General features: G+C 41.0%; 1 protein-coding gene across 1 annotated transcript in view; it reads left to right on the top strand.

Annotated features, from left to right (window-relative positions):
- celsr3 (cadherin, EGF LAG seven-pass G-type receptor 3) overlaps positions 1-20,827 on the top strand; it is a gene marked incomplete at its 5' end in the record, with an annotated part of 124,120 nt that overhangs the window by 59,928 nt on the left and 43,365 nt on the right. Inside the window, 6 exons of the mRNA XM_080470030.1 lie at positions 2,311-2,474; positions 2,826-2,951; positions 4,986-5,155; positions 7,387-7,572; positions 9,383-9,493; positions 9,763-9,931. Coding sequence (XP_080326156.1) covers positions 2,311-2,474; positions 2,826-2,951; positions 4,986-5,155; positions 7,387-7,572; positions 9,383-9,493; positions 9,763-9,931 — 926 coding nt within the window. The remainder of the gene's footprint in view (positions 1-2,310; positions 2,475-2,825; positions 2,952-4,985; positions 5,156-7,386; positions 7,573-9,382; positions 9,494-9,762; positions 9,932-20,827) is intronic.

Here is a 20,827-nt window from a genome sequence, read left to right as displayed (position 1 = left end):
ACTTTTGAAATCAGTCGGGGAGGATTTGGTGGGGTGAAGGCTCAGGGTGACGGGGTGACTGTGCGGGAAGCCGGAGGGGACCTGAAGCTTTAATGAGGCGCAGCTCTTTGACATCTCTATGCTCCTTCATGTCTCGTCTCGTCTCTCTCTCATCAGCTCGTTGCCGTCGCTCATTTCTTTTCACCACTCCGTCCGTCTCTCCCGCACTTTCACTGCAGTCCAGCCACTGCTCTACGCGACCTTGTCAAAGTTGTGCAGTCCACTCTCCCCGCGCTCTGCCGCTCTCTAATGTCTCCATGTGCGCCAATAAGTGCTTAATGCACGCGCACACTCGCTCAGAGAGCGGGCTGTCACAGTGTTGACGTCTGGCCTCGCCTCTGTAAGCTGTAATCACGTCGGCTGTGTTCAGTCGGAGCTAAGTGAGGCTGAGAGAAGAGAGGATGGATCAAAGAAGAAGGCCAGAGACGAAGACTTCAGCACCCTCGTCCTCCGCTCCGTCTTCCCTCTCTCCATTGACAGCTCACCCACCTTCTGCTCGTCTCCACATCCTCCTCTAATGACTTTTGCTGTTGATATTTGCACTACCTCACGTTTAATCTCTTGTTTGTTTGGCTCTGGCACCTTTTTGTCTCGCTTTGCTGCCCTTCAATATTCCACTGGCGTCTGTTGATTTGGCACGTAGCAGCGTGTGTCTGCAGAAAGAGAAGGAGAAACCTCAGCTCACAATGAAACAGGATCAAACTAACAGTGAAGGCACATTTTCAGTCTTTTTGTTTTTTCTTGCTCATGTGGTCCCATAACTGTCATTTCCTGTTCCCACCATCTTCCTTCTCACTTTTCCTCAACTTGTCTTGTCATCCACCTCTCTCTCTCTCTCTCTCTCTCTCTCTCTCTCTCTCTCTCTCTCTCTCTCTCTCTCTCTCTCTCTCTCTCTCTCTCTCTCTCTCTCTCTCTCTCTCTCTCTCTCGACATTTTGTACAGCTCACACTTAATCTCCTGTTTGTTCATCTGTCTCCCCAGCAGCATCCGTTTGTCCTGTTTGTCACTGCTTGTCTCCTCTTTATTCGAGTAACTCTGCTGTTTGTTGACGTCCCCGATCATCCTCTTCCTTTCGTGGTCGACTTTCTTCTCTCCCTCTGACTCATCATCCACCTTTACCTCGTCTATAGAAGACGTTTGCTGTAACTCCTATTTAATCTTCTGTTTGTTCATCTGTCTCTCCGTCTGCCCCCCCCCCCCCCCCCCCCCACACACACACACACGTCTTTTCAGTTCCCTTTTTCCACTCGAATCTTATTAAAAAAACATCTGATTACACCTCATCATCTACTGCCATTGTGCGATTCATCTTCCTTTGCACATTTTCTGATGACATGTTGAATCCTTTTGTTGTGTTAATCCCTTTGCTTCACTCACACCTCTTTTTTTATTTTTCTGTCCTTATTTATTAATTCCTCCTCCTTCCCACCACACGTCTATGCATAGTCCCATTTACTCCTCTACTCCTTATGTTCTTGGTCTTCTTTATGTTCAAACATTCAGATTTGATTTATTTCATCCATTATTGCACCATAAAAGGATGGATGGAAAGACGGACTGACGCGTAACAACAGTAGTTACTGTGTAATACCAATAAGGAAAAAGAATGGAGATAAGGAAATGGGTATAATACAAATAAGAATATAACAATGTAATATAATATTTTAAATAGAATCACCTTGAAGTTCTTCTGAATTAAAAAGTGTAAGAAACTGTTGTGTGGCACGTGTATGAATGTATACACAGTCATAAAAATGTAAAATTGCTCACTCCCTTTTGTATATTTCTTATGGTGATTGTTTTCAATGTTCAAACAAGAAATTATTATTTTCATCAAAGGAAGGGCAAGAAATGAGTTCTTCCCCTTCAGTTTGCCAGTCTGATGTTCGATAATCACTCGTTCTATATTTAATGAATGTTGTGCCAATGTCGATTGAGTAATGTGTGATTTTTGAGCGAGCGTGGTGAAATATAACATGCAAACTCAGGTAAAGTTTGATCCAGATTTTGCCGGGAGTTTCTCCGAGCTTCTTGCATCAAATGATTATTACCAATTCAGACTGATTCCAAGAAAAAGTTGTCACAAATGTGTTTATGTTCTCCATTTTTTGTGCCTCCAACTCATTCAGAGTCTGGTGAAATATAAGCTTTACTTTACATTTCATTACTTCATTGTTGTCTTGTATTTATTGTATCACCTTGTCACTGATATAAAAGCACTTTGAACATACATGAAAGGTTTTGACTGATTCATATGTTTATGTTTCTTAGGTCTCTAGATCTGACTGGTCCATTATTTCTGGGTGGGGTTCCTAATGTGCCAGACAACTTCCCCTTCGGCACCAGAGAGTTTATTGGCTGCATGAAGGAGCTGCACATTGACAACAAACCTCTGGATCTGGCTGCATTCATCGCCAACAATGGAACAATTCCTGGTCAGTGTTGTTAGTTGTATGGACAAAGGAAGTACAGATGGACTTAAATAAAAAACGTTTTTTGATAGTATTATTCGCAACCAAAACCTCACACACATCTGTTATCCTGTAATTATGATTTTTAAAGCAAAATCAAAAATGGTTACACGCTCATGCCTAGTGGCTGCATTGTGGTGAAAACGATGACTTGCTTTCAAGCAGGATTATCTCTAAATATGCACACTGGAAACTGGAGGCCATTTAATGAAGCTGAAAGTGACAGCCTTGTGATTTATTGCAACATTGTCATTAATATTATGCATTCGCAGGGACGCACGTCATGGAAAGTGAATCTTGTTTTTTTCGTTTCAGGCTGCAGTGCCAAACTGCCGTTCTGCAAATCCAACCCGTGTCAGAACGGAGGAACCTGCAGGGTGAGCTGGGAGACTTTCTCCTGTGACTGTCCCCTGGGGTACGGAGGGAAGGACTGCAGCCATGGTGAGATGCTACATTTATTTTCTGCACTCTAAAACATGTGTACCAGTAGAAACTGTACAAATAAATATTATCAGCAACATTTTAACTCACTTTATTTTGATAAAAATAACAACATTTTTATTTTGACTGTCATAATACACTGCATACACACACTTTCACTGGTAAAATGCAATAGTTTAGTAATTTTCCAAGGAGAGCATTATTCCCATAGCATATAAGGATGCTGCTTGACCTGTCAGCAATTAATCCACCAAAAAAAAACTGCACTCAGAATGCCCGTGCACCAATGAAATTATAAAAAAGTGATTTACATTCATATGTTCACAAAATAACATTATCACCGTACTGAATATATTAAATGACACTAAACTACATTATCTTACAATGTTTTCATGAGGCATGGATATAATACTTTGGCATAATTACAAGGAAACAACATTCATGTCAATGAACACATTTTGATGATACAGCAAACACATAAAAGACTGTGCGTATTAGTAAGATATTAAAAGCAGTAATTGGTACTTGTTGATATTTTTCAGTTAAAATGGTTATTAGAAAAAAATAGAATGTGCTAATCCACTATTTTAAAAATCCTGCTAATGAAGAACCTCGACCCTGTTCTGATGCTTCTGCTTCAAACTGATGGGTTTCAATCAGAAGGGCACATTTGAATTCAAATTCATTTCATGTAGAATGTATTTGTGTTTTGCACCAGAGACTTGCAATATCCTACCTGAAATCACACTGTATTTTTTACAGTGTACAGAAAACCGAGGCTTTCTGCAGTGAAGTTGCGTCAACCGCTAACTGCAGCACTTTCATCATCCTGCTTTGGCGTAATGTGACACAACTGTTTGCAGTGATCGGATTGTTCTTTTTTTCTTTTGTTTTAAAAATGCAGCTCTGATTTTTAGTCGCCTCTGATTACACTAATGAGATTATAATTACTTAGTAACTCTATCATTGTGCTGCAGGTAACACTTTCAAACTTACAACGGGAACTACAAATAAAAAAATATTTTCATTCTTAATTAGTTCATTTCTTTAACTCGGAAAGCATTCATCCATCCTTTCATCATTGCCACATTTTCTTTTCCATTTTGAGTGCGGCTGATCCACAGTTCCTTGTGTGTCCAAGAGTGAGCACAATAAACATGGAGGGCTTCAGGGCGTGGCTGGCTCGACCTTGGTGACTGACTTGCATTGACGAGAGGAAAAAAAAGGGAAAGTGACGATGAAGACTGCAGCTCAACACAGAGAGAGACACTATAGTCCACTGGAAGACGTGCTATTTAAACCTACCAAGTCACATTTGTACACGTGGGGTTACTGGGCGTTTTCCTTTATGTAATTGAACTCAATAAACATTGAAAGATTCCTCACATTGAGAGGACACTGTGTCGCCCCAGTGGAGTCAAGGTAACTTTTACTCCTTCACAGGTACCTCCATGTCTTGATTTAAAGCACGGATGTACAACCCTAAGGGGAAATCACACAGTGAAGTGCTGTCGTGGGATGAAGTTAAATTGGTGTGTGTGTGTGTGTGTGTGTGTGTGTGTGTGTGTGTGTGTGTGTGTGTGTGTGTGTGTGTGTGTGTGTGTGTGTGTGTGTGTGTGTGTGTGTGTGTGTGTGTGTGTGTGTGTGTGTGTGTGTGTGTGTGTGTGTGTGTGTGTGTGTTTCTTTTTTTTTAATACCAGTGACAAATGTTTAGACTTTTTTTTTTTTTATCCCAAAGGATTTTGAACATCAATTTATTTTTGGGGGACATAAACCTTAATTTGACTGACAGGCAAAACAAGAATGAAATATTAAATGAAAATTGAGAAATGGGACCTCCTATACCTCTAAGCCAAATTCCAACCAGAAACAGTTCATTTATTTGTTTTTGTGATGACTGAAAACTCTGGCATCGCAAAATGAACAAAACACAAATATCACACCATTCCTTGACGAGTAGCAGAGGCTGTTTTTCATATTGCTGTATTTTCAAATTGTTTTGATTAATTCTGTGTCTCTTGCTTCCCGCCACAGTGATGCCACATGCACACAAGTTCCTGGGAAACAGCGCCCTCTGGTGGGACCTGAAGAACGACGTGACCATTTCCACACCCTGGTACCTGGGCCTGGTGTTCAGGACCAGGGCTCGCGAGGGCACGCTGCTGCAGGCCCAGGCTGGACAGTACACCAGCCTGCTCTTCCAGGTGAACGCACACGCACCTAAAATACCACACCGGGCCTGATTTACTAACATTCTGCACAAAACTTGCTAAATTGCACACTCATGCAAATCGACTGTGTTCTCAGTTCACAGAGGACCAATTCAGAATGACATTGTGGCGAGCCAGATGAGAAAATGTCTCTCAGCACAATAACAAGGTTAAAAGGATCTGCGCCTCATTTTCAAACCTTTTCAGATGCAATAATGAACAATACAAATCGTTTCAAAAAGACATTTAGCTATAAATATATACTTGTCCCAGTATTTTCTGTGATCCGGGAGACGCACCTGCTATTATTGTGGTTAAAAGCATTTCCTCAGCTGGCCCCCCACAACGTTTATTTGCTTTATTCTCAGATATTTTCTGTGTTGTACCTCAAAGTTCAAGTTAATTAATTTGTTTTAACGCTCTAATTTACTTGTGGGGGGGGGGGGCTATGCTTTCCATCCAGTCACTCCATAGTGAATGCACGCAAGTGTGATTGTTTTTGTGTAAACAGGGATCCAAATCACTCCAAATCCTTTTTTGAGTACTCTTGTAATGGTGTTATTCTCAGTTGGTCATTTGCAAAAAGCACGCAAACTGAAAGTGCAATCCCCCTTAGGTGAGCGTGCAATTAGGAACTCTTTATGCAGAACCTTAGTAAAAATGATTGCTGAACCCGAACCTTCATCCAACTCAGTCCAACCCAAAACTGTCTTCACAGTTCCTGTGTTCCCTGGGACACACGGGCATTTACTAATTTCCTGTCTGTTAGTTTATTTTTACGCCATTTACAGTGAGTGAACGATTCAGTTTAATTCCTAACACCATGGTGGCTTACTATAGTGTAATTTTACTCATTCCAGAATAAACTGTGATTATTTTTGCACTTTCATAATTTGATGTTTGTTTTAATTCGTCTTGCTCATGCATCTTCCTCTTATCAAGGATTGCGAATGTCTGGCTTTGTCAATCTAGATAATGGAGAGATATCCTGGATATGTTAATCCCGCTTTGTAGTTCAGTCCTCGAGTTTCAGACTCCTGTTTCAACATCCTGATTGTCACTATTTTAATCAAGAGAAACACTGTAAGGTTAAGTTTACACTGTCCACTAGTCCGAACAGCAAACAAACAAACATCAACACAGAAGTTGTCATTATCACAAATAACTGCGAGTCTGATCCTGTACATTTTAAAACTGCTCTCTCAATATGCATCACACAACAAACCAAAGAAGACTTGCGGTAAAAAGATATGAAACAGTTGTATATTTATGTGAAAAGGATATTGAAAGACCACAAATCTGTCTAGAAGTCACACCATTGATCCCTCACCAAAGCCTTTGTTTTCCTGCAATGCTTTTGCCTCAACTGTGACGCCATGTTGTGTCTGTACAAACATTTCTGCCGTGTCATCGCTGTTTGTTCCAACACAACCAGTGTGTTCATGATTGAATTTGAAATTTGGTCTTCATTGTTTTTACCTCCTCATCCTGCACCCAGCATTCAGCAGATTATAGCGTTTAAGGTTAAAGTCTCCCCAAATCCTGAAGAAAACAACGCAGGCATATTAGTACAGGTGAATTAGGAGATACTAACAAATGAGACTGTGCTCGAGATAATTGTTTCCTCACTTCCCAAAACCTCTTGACTCTAAGAATTTGTGACTTTTTTCCAATGCTGAAGAGGGGAAGCCATTTTTTTCCCCTTTGCATTTCATCTGCTCAGAAAGCTTCAGCCATGTTTATGCTAAAAGGCAGATTTTGCACCATAAACAATTTAATCTCATGGTTTAACTCAGCGAAGCATATTTTAGCTCCAATCACTTTACGCGGTAAAGGATGTAAACACTGTGTCGGCTGAGTGTGTAAGGCCAGTTATGGGAATTATACTGATGTCTTGTGTTTACCACGGAGCCATTTATGGTGTTTATGCTAAATAATCAGCTTCTGTTTAATATGAATCTCTCAAAACACATGCATTGTTTTTCAAATTATACGGCGTATAATTACAAATTCAAATACGACAACTATGCAGAGCTTTGAATTTGCTGGATCTTGGCAGGAGTGTTGCCAAGACATGGGATTACACACACACACACACACACACACACACACACACACACACACACACACACACACACACGTTTACAATAGTAAACATGCAGTTTGAATCGTGTGTCTTCCTTCTGTTTATTTTTTGGCCCTGTTCCTCTCTCTCGCTCCCTCAGGTGATAAACGGTCAGCTGGTGTTCTCAGTGACCCGCGGCTCCACCAGGCCGGTGCGTTTGCGCCTGGATCAGGTCCATGTGGCAGACGGCCGGTGGCACGACCTCCAGCTGGAGCTGCGAGATGTTCGCAGTGGCAGAGAGACGCGCTACGTGGCCACACTGCGGCTCGACTTTGGACTCTATCAGGTAACGCTCATGCTAAAAACACTGGAAAGAATCCTTCAGATATGCCTTCACTTTCCAGTAGTGAGGAAACAAATCGATGAACATATTATACTGGGAAATTGTCAAGGGCAGCCCATATAAAACCTTAAATAATATTAAAAGGCAGTAAATGCAGCTATTATCATTCTGTGTTTTTGCCTGTGAGCATAGTTTTCAATGATTAAAAAGGTTTTCATTATATCTGCATTACTCAGTTTACCTTGAATTAACTCCAATGTAAAAATAATTCAGATGCAGTTCTTTCATTTGATTTAATTTGGCTTTTTCAAATCAACGGCGGTCTCAAATGGACAACATTGCCCCGTCAACATTTGTCTTGACGCTGCACTTGCAAAAAAACGCACAGGTTTTCTTTGAGCCCAGTAATGAATCAGAGGCTCTGCTAATCCCAGTGTCTCTAATCTCCACTGGATTAACTGGTCATATCGTACTGGATGATGTCTGTTTGATGAGTGCGGTCGGGTGACTTCCATACGGTTTCACCCAACGAGAGACGCTCGAGTCCCAGATGACTATTAGTGAAGGCAGGTCGCTGTTCCAGAGAGACAGAAAGTCAGTCACATTTAATCCCAACGAGAAATTCAAGAGACCTGAATTCACCTCAAAAAGCATCTTTTGGTAATATGTCAGGAAACCTGAACACCCAGATGAATCCCACACAAGCACAGGGAGATCATGCCCACCCCTGGACTCAAACCTTAGATTTTCTGCCTCAAACCACGACTCCACAGTGCAGATGCTGACTGTTCAGGATTTTTTTAATGGAGCTTCTGGATTATTATTCTCTGTTGTCAGACAGACAGATTTCATCCCTCAGTTTGTGCCACTGTGGCTTTATTACAGTGTAAATACTGTACGGCATAGTCACAACTAATCAGCATACACCTCAAGGTTATTTCTTGAAGATATCTGTCGAGATGAATAACTACCGCCCTCAGATTCAGTGTTGCTTCATACGTTGAGTGTGCCTTAATGTTATTTTCCTTCATCTAACATCTGATCACCAGAGTCTTCACTTTAGCACATCAGTTTTCTCCACAATACTGACACAAACACGGAGAATCTAACAAGTATTCTTATCAGTTTTGGCTATTCATTAATATTGTTAAATGTTCAGACACCGAGTTACAGTCCAAGAGGTTCCTCTTCAAAGTGCATCAGTGGAGCTCTAAAACCATTTCCAGATACGAAATTATTAAAAAATAAAACCATAGCTGCCAATTAACGTCACTTCCCTTGAAGAGGTTTTGGCGTGCGCTCTGCTATTATCAGACATCTTCCGCCCTCGGCTCCAGTGTCTTCCACAGTGCTGCTGACATGATGAATGGGACTCGTTCATTCAGCTTTCGTGGCTCTTGTGAGTCGAGCCGCTTTGCAGACCCGTCGGTGTTATCGGCCGAGCGCTGACCTTCTGCACAGCGATGGCAAATCATTGTTTTCTTCAGTTTAATGAAGTCAATCATTCACCGCTCTCCTGTTCACACACACACTCCTCTCTCCGTTCGGCTCACATCAGCTTCGTAATGAATGGACTCTGCTTGGTGATGTAGTCATAAATGGAATTTGGAAATCAATAATGTTCATCTCCTTTAGTTCATAAACCAATAAAACAACAGAAACCCTTCTTAGTCTAATACATTTATGTAAATGTGTCTCTTGTGTTTTTGTGCCGCCTACGAGTTAGCAAGCATGAAGCTATTAATAATAATCTCTGTCCGTCCTGCCTTTACCCCCCCCCATTCCCCCCCCCCCTCGTTTTTCTTCCCATTAGGGAACGGTGATAGTGGGAAATGAGATTCATGGTTTGAAGGTGAAACATCTGCATGTGGGGGGCGTGCTGGGCTCCGGAGAGGTTCAGAACGGGATTAAAGGATGCATACAGGTGAGGATGAGCACGGTGAAATTTTCATCTTTATCCAAGATAACTTTATTATCACTCGGCAGGAATTTGGTCAAAAGAAATAAATAAATCAAGCAAATTAAGATGGTTTTATAAACCACAGATAACGCCAGGATTAAAAGGCCCTTTTAAGCAACAGATTATATCTGTTCCATGATGATAACAAGATGAGTTCACCCCACAGGCCAAGGGAGTCTTCTTCATGTAACTCTGAGAACAAAGATCACAACAATCTTTCTTGGTCTGTACAGGGCATCCGATTGGGCGTACGGCCGGACGCCCCCGCGCTGCCCCGCCCATCCAGATCCGTCAAAGTGGAGACTGGATGTAATGTTGGAAACCCCTGCGTCTCATCTCCCTGTCCCTCTCACAGCCACTGCAGTGACCAGTGGGAGCGACACAGCTGTATATGTGAACCTGGTGAGTGAGTCTCATTGTTTGAGTTAACAAGGCTGAAGATGTCAGTGATAAATGCTTAATGAAGTTTATTTATTTTCTATTTTCCAATCAGCCTAGGAGAAGGTGCATAGGGACTGGTTGGAGAATATTAGAGGGAATATTAGTTATATTTCCATTTATGTAACGGCACAGTGAGTAGCAGAGAAGGACAGAATCTGTGGACTGATTGAGGTTAATGATTTGGAAGCTGCTGAATATTAACTGAGGCTCATTTGCACTTGTGCCTTGGTAGCAATGCAGCGAGCTTCGAATTTTGAAGCTGTGCAACTGAATGTACCGTTGTCGTAAAGCTGTGTGTATGAAACTGCAGATTGTTATTTTGAGATTGTGAAACGTTCAAAAATGAAGATGATGAACAGATTCTTGAAAATAAACCATCAGGCTGAAAGAAAGTTAAACCAGTAAAGCAGGTGAGATTTTTTAAACTCTGATCATCAGGCTAATATGAAGGGTGACACACTTCCTGACTGAGTACAGTTTTCCGTTAAAAACAGTGATTCCCCACAGTAGGAAACAGATTTAAACAAGCAACATCATTTATTTCTGTCAGTCTAAATATTTTTCGATATTGCATTCAGGGAAGAAGGATGGTAATCCACCACCAACCTGTCAACGCCGCGGCTCCCAGAGCGAGGCCCTCAACAATCAGTGAGGGCATCCCGAGTAAAGATTTGTGCCAAATCTTTTATAAGCATATTGTTTAATTGTTGTGAATTGAATGAGCGCATTTGTAGAATATTCTTTAAAATCACAATCCGTAACAATTTTGTACAAATTATTTTTGAGTCGCATTTTTAAGGGATTCGGTAGCACTTATTTTCAAGCTATGTTGATGGTAAAACAAGCCCTGCTTGCTGCTCAGAAGTTCCCTTTGGGCTACCGGGTCCCCAGGGTCACTGCATTAGCTGGATTACAGCAATTACAGTCTCATTCATGGGTCAAGGTTTTTTTTTTGCTCAAAGTTTTTTGTTTGTTTCGAGGAAAAATAAACAAATAAAGTCAATGCTTACAAACATATTGGATAAATACAATGTAACACCCCCCCCCCCCTATCTTTTGCTGCAATAGAGCACCATCCCTGCAACAGTGTTATTATACCATTTGTTGATCCAACAGTTACAAATATTACACATATACATACAAATAAATTTGATTTGTCGAAAAACTACGAAATAAGCAAGCAGTAATACGGAGTCACTATCACAGGACGACAATATCGGTAGCTCCCATTCAGCTAAAAGAGGTTGCCATGTAATGTAGAATTTCTGACCACACTCTTTTCTAGTGTAGGAAGTTTTATGGGTCAAATTTCAAGTAATATTCTTCCATCGCTCCATTCGCTTCACATCCTGAACATTTTTTTTTTACCTGAACAGATGGAAATTCTCTCAACGCAAACCCAAAAATGGATGGCAGGCTTATTTTCAATTTAGCTTTATCTATTCAAACTCCTTAACAGTAAAAAAGCTTTGTAATATGAAATGACAACTGATGCTTCTCACTACAGAGTAAAACCTGTGAAGTGTGTTCAGGCGTGCTAATAGAGTGTGGCAAAATGCAGGTACGACGCATAATATGAGATATAGATTGTCATTATTAAAACCTGAGTTTGCTTTGTGCAGCAAGGTTTTGACACATGAAAGCCTGAAGCCGTAAAGACTGAAGCTGCTTTTGAAACTACATTTTAAAACTACATTTCAGTAGAAATCTTTTGTATGCATATAAAAACAGTGTTTGAAAAGGAATATTATCTGTTTCGCATCTCAATTTGTTATTCGTTTTGGTCTATAATGAAACTTATGTTTTAGCTTGTTATACTGTGATATTCTCCACTGGAGAAGGATTTGTCTTTAAAAGTTGACGGTGGGTCAGACCCGATGAGAACTACTCTGCTGCCTAAACCGCTCAAAACTAAATTATCAAAACTCTTGAAAAGCAGACTGACAAGGATTATAGGACAGTACATGGAAGTCAAACACACGTTTGTGTTCAAGTAGCAGATCAAATACTCTGTAAAAGTACTACTTAAAATAATTTACTGAAGTGCAAAGTGATCAAAGTAGCATAGAAGAAGATATATACAGTGAGAACGCTATACTCAATCGATATGAACACTGTTGCTGGATTTATATACATTGATGTTACTCTGTGTATATAAATGTGGCTCATGCTTTTTAATGTCTTATTTCCCCATGTAATATGGCACTTCTGATTAGAAATCATGTGCAATGAAGAGTTCTTTGGGTCTAGAGAGAGAAAACCTCTGGTCTTTCCAGGTCGTATTGGGTCAAATGAGCCTCCCAAGTGACTCAGCCAAAAAACTATTTTCCACTGAAGTCATGCAGTTAGAGAGCAGGTATGCTCACCTCAGACCTCAGAGTCAGGACATGTGTCCCGATATTAGTAACCCTCCGGACATTAGATGTACAAGAATTGAGTTCTGCAGCAGAGGTGAAAGGAGCCAGCTTGACTTGTCGAGAAAGAAGCAGAGGAAAAAGTGAAATAATTATAGTGTGTCCGTGTCTACGTGGGTGTCTGCTCGTGCTCTAACTGGGTTAAACTGATATTTGGGTTTGCAAATGAGTCGTCCTCTACCAGAGAGAGAGAGAGAGAGAGAGCGAGAGAGAGAGAGAGAGAGAGAGAGAGAGAGAGAGATTCACAAATTCTTCATTAATAGGTGAATATAATGAGCCAGAATAAATGTGCATATGAGAAACATGATTAAAGGAAAGAGGGGATGTATGAAGGAAGAGATGAGAGAGGAGGGAAACATACACTGTACATACAGAGAAATGGGAAAGAAAACAATAGAAAGATTAAAAAAAGGAGCAAAAGAAGAACAAAGAGAATAAAAATATTAATGATTAATGAACAGAAAAAAGAGGGAGACAGAAATAGTGTAAAACAAACACTAAGTTTTGGGGCAAGAGGAAAGAAGGGTTAAGAAAAAGAGGGCATGGCTAAGTGAAATCAAACAGCCTGAAAACACTTTGGGAATAATTGTAAAGTGAGAGGAAATAGCACGACAGGCAACACACAAGACGTGTGAAACCGGGGCAGGCTGACGAGTGATATCTGAGACTTATCTATGGATTTATTAGCATCTACTCATTACACAGGGTTGAGAAAACAGTTGAGATGAGCCAATTAAAGAAGGTCATTTGGTTTCACGAATGAACAAGCAAGGGAACAGGTGACTGACTTTGTATCAGACATATCAAACATCAGCAGTAAGAAGCTTCGAGATATAGTTAAATTCTCATTTACTCAAAGATTTGAATATGTCAAAGTAAGTTTCCTGTGTATGGGAAGGAGATTCACATTGATACTCAGTCACCATAGTTTTGCTTATAAATCTGTGTAATTTAAGAAATGAATCTGAAGATTATTTTAGTTATGGTCTCCAAACCTACTCTTGTCTTCTTTGGGTCATTGGGAGACTCTCACAGCTCAGGTAACCACTGTCATTACCTGCAAAGTGTTGGTGCACATTTACTGCATCACCGTTGGCTTCTGAAGAAAGATGTAACTTTGTAGGCAGTGAACATTTTTATGTGAAAACGGCCAAATATAAATGTTTATGCATCACTTTTAAATAATTTATGTACACCTACAGGGAGCGATTAGACGGCCAGGCCGCACTGGTAAATGAGTTGTGGTTTTTCAGCTGCATATATCAAAGACCCTTTGCTTTGTGAAACAAAGCATCAACCCAGAGGTGTTTTCTTGAAGAAAGCCAGAGTCAAAGAGTTGTTAGCAGTAGTTGCACATTTCAGCTGACAATGCCTACTTTTGAGGAAACACTTCTTGTAAAAGTCCATCGCACCTCTGTGACTAAACTCCTCAACTAAATAATCCACCTTCTGCTCCGACGCCGAGCCTCGCAGCGACTTTCAGATAATAGAGAAAAATGTTAAAAGGAAAGTTTTCTAAGAAATAAAAGTGAAGAAAGTGAGGCAATGGCAGGCGGGTTGAAAGAGAGAACGAGTGAGCGTGAGTGTGGAGTATCTAGTGTGCTAAAATAAGAAAGCCTCTGGCCTGACAGCATGGGAGAGGAAGCAGCGAGGCGCCACCATCCCCGTAGCATCCTGCACCAGCCTGCAAGCTAATCCTAACACCTTGACTTATTAACGTGAAGCACGCGCTCAAGAGTGGGCACGCACGCAGATGTCCTTACAAACTGATGCACACACACACACACACACACACACACTGCGTTACTGTAAACACATGCACGCTCGCACAGTCTCAGCCTCATTACAATTAAATTTCATCAGCGCAATGAGCTTCCATTAAATATGGAGACTGTTTTAAAACGAGCGGCGCTTAGAGACAAATCAAAGTTTAATAAAAAAGCGGCGAGAGAAGAGAAAGGTGCTCTCTGAATTATTCCCTTTCATGAGTGTGTTTGTGTGTTTTGGCCCGGTCCTGAAACCAGCTCAGTGGGTCTCTCGTATAATTGACAGTGCGTGCGATCTGTGCAGCACAACCTCAGAGAAAACACGCCTACTCTCCGCAGAGATGAAGCTCAGCATGACAATGCACAGCCTCCTGCTGCGTGCGTGCTTCACAGGCTCTCAGGATGTGTGTGTGTGCTGCTCCACAGATGCTAAAGGCGCCTTCACTGCAGTTTGGATTTAATCTGATGAATTATAGCCTCGTTGATTTATTCTCGCTGGAGTTCTCCAGAACAGGAACTATTAGAGCTGCTTTTCATGCACAAAGTAGTCACCTGTTAGTGTTTTTGGTTTTCCGGGAGCTGATTTTGACTCGTATTTCTTCACATGGGGTTTGTCGGAGAAGTGCACGGTCCAGTGTGAGGGGTGGAGCTGCAGTAGTATAAGCTCTGTCCCTCTGGGGGAAAGAAGGAAAGATTTATGATGTTCAAGCTGTACTTCCTTGTGTTTCTACTGAGGCAGTCAAGCTGCTGAATCAGGGTAAAGTTGTCCTCGATGACAAATGACTCCTCACCCAGGAATGTCATTTATTGAACAGATTTGATATCAATTCTAGAAGCGTACAGGTAGACCACAGTTTTCATAACAAAAGCCGGTGGCACACTACATTCATGGTGAGCACATTTTCAACCTGTAACATTTTTTTCAAGAAAGTTTACCAACTCAAGTAAGTCTGAGTCCATTTAACGGCTTTATGTTTCCCTCAGGACTGTGAACCCGCGGTCGTCAGAGTCACTAACTTGCAAGATAACCAAAAAACTGTTTAAATATGCATTCACAGTTCATTTTTTGTTTTTAATTGCCACGAATCCCCTCTGTAGTGTAGTAAATCACACAGGATATGATAACAGTGTCACATTCATTGATGACTGTAGTGTTTTAAACTTACAATCTTGTGAATTAGCATACTAGTGCCTCAAAAATCTAACTTTTATTATTTGTCTTTGTCAGCTCCGTTTGGGTGTTTACCACCAGTGAAGAAAATATTTTAGCAGCTAAAATATTCTTTCCACTGCAGAAATGCACTGTCTTTGTCTGTTGTTTCATGCTGAGCAGGAATCACACACTGAGCTATTTCATAAAAAACGCAGGAACCCAGGTTTCAGTGAGATGTGAGATGGAAATATCCTCCCAGCTTGCTATAAAACTGCAACAAAACCACAACAAAGGTGTACACACCCAAGTGAAAGCTCGGTGTGATGAAAAAGGTTCCGTCACTCCCTTTGAAACAAAAAGCAAAAGCCCAGATTGGAGTGAGTTCAGCTGCTGCCCTTTTCGCACTGGTAACTCGTGGTGCATAATGAAATTCAATGCCCCCGCAAAGATTGAAACACGGTGTGGAAGTTCAGTTATTTATGCCGGCTTAGCACCATCTGTGATCTGTGACGTCTCCCTACGGCGTCCAAAAGACAACCTTTCAACTTCTACTTCATCTTGGGAAAGACAAAGGAGTCCCAGGTAGACGGTACCGATGAGTGGGTGTGACGGTCATGTTGGTAGAGCCTTAGAGTCGTGTGCAGTTTGTGCACAGTGGACGGGCATGCCGCCAAGAAGGAGCATCTACACCAGGGGTGGACTGCATGATGAAATCTGCCATTGACTGAAGTATATATATTGGACCATCATTACTTACACTCCACTTTGTATTGTGTTAATTCAGTTCAGGTGATCAGGATGGCGACACAGACGTAGAAAGGTTTTACGCCTCTGAAGATGTAAATTGTAGAATTAAAAATCCCCGGTGATCTGTAAGTTGTAAAGCACATGGTGAGGCATGATATTGTTGAATTTGCAGTTCTTTTATTCAAAGTTTCAATTTGTCATGTGTTGTAAAATGATACTTCATTAAATGTGAACTTCTTAAGAATATAGAAATACTTTGTTGCACCGAAACAAATACGGAGAGTTAGAGTTGTAGTTATAGATATAGATGAAATCAAATTGCGCTGTATGTGGCCCGTGAAGTAAAATGACTTTGACAGCCTTTCATCTACACAAGCCTGGTTGAATTGTTCCAACCTGGGTGTGTATCTCGTAGCAGGATACAACGTGATAACAAGATATATTTGGCATTTGCTTCGATGTTTATTGCGCTTAAGAATAACAGTCAAGGAGAATAAGAAGCTGCTAAAAACATGATTCTATTACCATCTGCAAAAGCAAAAAATAGATAAAGTATTAAAAAGAAAGATTTAATAAAATATGTCAAGCTGGCAGCAGCCTGGCTGCAACAAATGTGTTGCATTTGTGTCTGTCTCAGTTGAACAGAATTCACAAAACAAGGGGGTTTAATCAAACACCAGCACGCGCTCAAATAACGTGTCAAATACAAGAGACATGAAGGCAAGCAGCTTTCTCGAACTTGACATGATGAATGACAGAAGCATCCGTCCATCATCTATACTGCTTAATTGCCCCAGCTGAGTGTGGGTGAAGACCTGGTACACCCTCAACAGGCAAACTCCACACAGAAAGGTACCCAAAGACAAACTGGGGACGTTCTTGCTGTGAGGCAAGAGCGATAATGTCTACAGCACCGTGTGGCCCTTCTCGGGGCAAACAAGCCTCCGTCCATCAATCACCCCGCCCGATGCTGAGAACCGTGTCCATCCTTTCATGTCCTCTAGGTCTGATGCCTGCAACTCCCTCCTTTTTGGCATTTCCAACAAAAACTGTGCCGCCAGACTGCTGACAAATACAATGAAGCATCACCGCATCACACCAGTCTTGCGTTCCCTCCACTGGCTCCCTCCTCCTGCTGGGATGCAGAATAAAATCTGCTTCATCACCCACCCCTTCATCCGTAGACATGCAGCTCCATATATCGAAGAGCTGGCCATCTCACATATTACAACACCCCCCCCCCCATTCCTCATCTTATCTCCAGGACCAAACACAGCAACACAGGAGACCACCACAAACTGTATAATCCCTCAAAAAGGGACACAACTCTTTTCTGTTTTCTTGCTTTTGTGATGCTGATTGACTTTTATTTACACAAAACAGAGACACTCATGAAACCTAATGTTAATACCAGTGAAACATCTCTCATGTGCACATGCATGTTGCCACAGAAACACCTGTGAACACAGATGTTTGGCCGCACATACATCCCATTTCGCTTCAGGTTCATTGTGAGCGATTCAATTCTCAACGCTGTCATTTTGTATTATTCCACCAACACATGTTTGCTGGGTGTTTTGACCCACACAATATTTCCTCTGTCAGATAAAGGCGGTTGGATGAATGGACGGTTCAGTACACAGATGACTCACCGGATGCTCCTGATTGTAGCGCTGCGGAGAAATCCAGCTGACGAGAAGCTGTGAGTCACTCTGGATGTGTTTTGCAGCTCGATGGCCGTAACTTTTCAAACAAAGCCCGACTCTGAAAGGCAGGAACATGTGTGTGCGTTGCCCGCGATGCGCCACTCCTTCCTCTTCCAGGCTCGGGCCTCGCTCTCCCCGCGTCTCCTCCGTCTCGTATTGTTGTGACAAGGCCACTGTCATTATGAGAGTCTGAAAACAGCCAAGGCCGTCGTCGCCTCGCTCTGTCAGTTGCCATGGTGAAAGTGTAAAGATGTATAGGGCTGATACAGAATGATTGAATGTGTGTGTGTGCGTATGAAGGGAAGCGGCAGAAGTGGAAAACAATAGAGTTAGAAACTGAGAGTGCAGGATCATGAGAGAGCAAATAGCGGACAAATCTTCACCACAATCTGTCGCGTACGTTGCTACGGTTCTACCTGTGTGTGTTTTTCGAAAAAATAATAGTGAATTGGAGACTGAAGAATAGCTGCAATCATCCTCACTCTGTCTTGTGTGTAATTCTACAAATATTTTCAAGTGTACGGACGACAAAGAAATTGAAATGGAATAAAAAAAAAAAATAATAATGTTTGTGAGGGTAAAAGCAAGTCCAGTGCCTGCGGGTTTTCTTTTCTTTTTTTCTTGTTCTTGTTTTTTTTTCTTTCGCAAATTGCAGTTTCTGTGCAGGTTAGTAATTTCACAGAGTGAAAACGGCAAGAGAGAGTGAAATATTGAAGGAAAGAAAAGGAGTCATTTGGAAAGCTGGTTTGCATCAGAACCTGCGGACAAGGCCAAAGGGTTTGAAAGCAGAGCATCTTCTGCATTTTCTCCAGCAGAACATGCACATATTTTCCAGCGGAGGAATGCAAACGTCAATGAGCTGCACACACACACACACACACATCAGTCAGTCACTGCATGGGCACGTCCTTCTGTTCAATGCTGCTGAATTAAAAAGGCAAAGCTTGGAATGGGAGGTCAAGGCAGAGATATTTCTGGTGCTGTGCCGTGCAAATGGAATTTAATTATTTTTTTGTTATTGGTTTTTTTCCCCCCCCTCGAACAAAAATGCAATAGTGGCGAGCTGTAAACAGAATGTTAAAAGGAATATACATTTTATCAAAACACAAAACTGCAAAAAATATCATAAACAAATGTAGTGATGTAATACAGTCAATACAAATTGTGTGAGAGATTTTAAAACTTTGAACATTTGATTTGTTTTGTGAGGTCCCTGGTGAAGCATTTTCTATCACTGTGGGGGGGGCAATACATTTAAAATAAGTGCTCTCTGTAAACAACCCCACACACACACACACACACACACTCATCCCTCACATCCCACTCACCCCCAACATACCCCCAACCTGGGCAGTTTGACACACTGCACTTTTCATCACTGTTCCCTTGAGTGCAATACCCATTATTCAATTATTCATTCTGTGGAATAAAAATTTCTGGTATATTTCCAGTCCATATCACCATTACCATAGAAGAATGTAAAGTAATGTCACAATTGTCTTTTTTAAAAAATATATTATTATTGCTTGGATTCCTTTACTCCTCTTTTATTTCTGTCCACTTACTATTGTAACAATGCAGATTTCCCCATTGTGGGACAAATAATCCGATTAATCACATGTAGGAGGTTTTGTAGACCTGAATGTCAGCGGTATATCTGTATATCCCTCCACCCCTCACGTCAAATCGCATCATGTATCTAAAAATTATTCCCAAAATATTGTTTTGGAGGAGTTGACAATCTAAAGATGGACAGTTACAAATCTAAAGCTTATGCATTATTTTGGGTCATTCAAAATAAACCTGCACCTGCCAGTCTATGGACCACCACTCTATTTCCTCTTATTGGACATACTGTAACTATTCAAACACTCAGTGCAGCTCTCTCCACATCAACACAGACACACGTTGATTCGCAGAAAGGAGTGCTCATTGCTCGGCTCCTTCTTTCTTACTTAGACCAACAATTTGCGTCTTACACTGTGAGGATTTTTAGAACAACGTTCAGAATTGTATCAGTAAATGTACAGAAACCCGCAGAATCAGACCGATACAAGATCTCTCTCAGCAATAGAAATATACACTAAACACTCCTAAACAAGACAGCTTATTGGTCACTTGCTATGGGTTGAGGTTCTTAACTCTATTCTGTCCTCATGATGATCCGTTTCGCAATAACTTTGATTACCTGAAATTCACATGCTCCTCTGACACAGTCAATGAATGAATGAATAACCTAGGTTGGTGGTGCGTCCCACACAATGAAATCACATCCTTGCAACATATACAAGTTCACATTCGTTAGATCAGTAACGTCAAAAACATTTATCTTCCATCTATTACGTCAGGTTTCATGTCTTACACTTAAACAAATGATTAAATTGATTATTAAAATTCAACATTTTGAACACTTATGCCGCAACACTTACTCTCAGTATAGCTTGTAACTCCTTTGGTTGCTCATCAGGGTAAAATGTTAACCCATTGAGGTCATCTGATTCAACATAGTATGGAGGAGCACCGTGGTGAACGTGTTATCAGGCACAGCACAGCACAGAGCCAGGTTAGAATACAGTGTGAGTCTCATGTAATTGTTTATTCCAACAACAAAAATGAAGCTTTTCAAGTTTGATACAATTGATGTGGATGGATAATAGAGATTGAACTAATTATTATGTTCCGATTATCCAAACAAGTGTCGCCATATTGTCTAAGTGGGTAAATAAATAAAGCATTAAAAATGTTTTTGCGTGCAACATTAAAAAAAAGGAAAAATAGAAAATCCATGCTGTCATGTGAAAAACATTCCGAATTCAATTTTAATGCAGGAAATGCCAACAAAACCAAACACTTCATTCAGATTGAGAGTATTTGAGTCATTACAGTTAAATCATCTTTTCATTTCTTCTGGGCAGGATATGATTTTATTGCTTTTGTTTCCATCCATACATGAAAGTGTGTTTTTACGTTGTGGCTTCACCCTGTTATATTTTATTCCAGCTATTAATCAAAGAGGCTTAGCCACCAGGATGACGTTGTGGTTTAATTACAAAGCATGTGTAGGTGAGAGG

The sequence above is a fragment of the Lipophrys pholis genome (genome assembly GCF_963383615.2).
Source record: "Lipophrys pholis genome assembly, chromosome: 8".
NCBI lineage: Eukaryota > Metazoa > Chordata > Actinopteri > Blenniiformes > Blenniidae > Lipophrys > Lipophrys pholis.
Note: the sequence above shows the minus strand (reverse complement) of the source record. Positions and strands in the feature narration are given on the sequence as shown.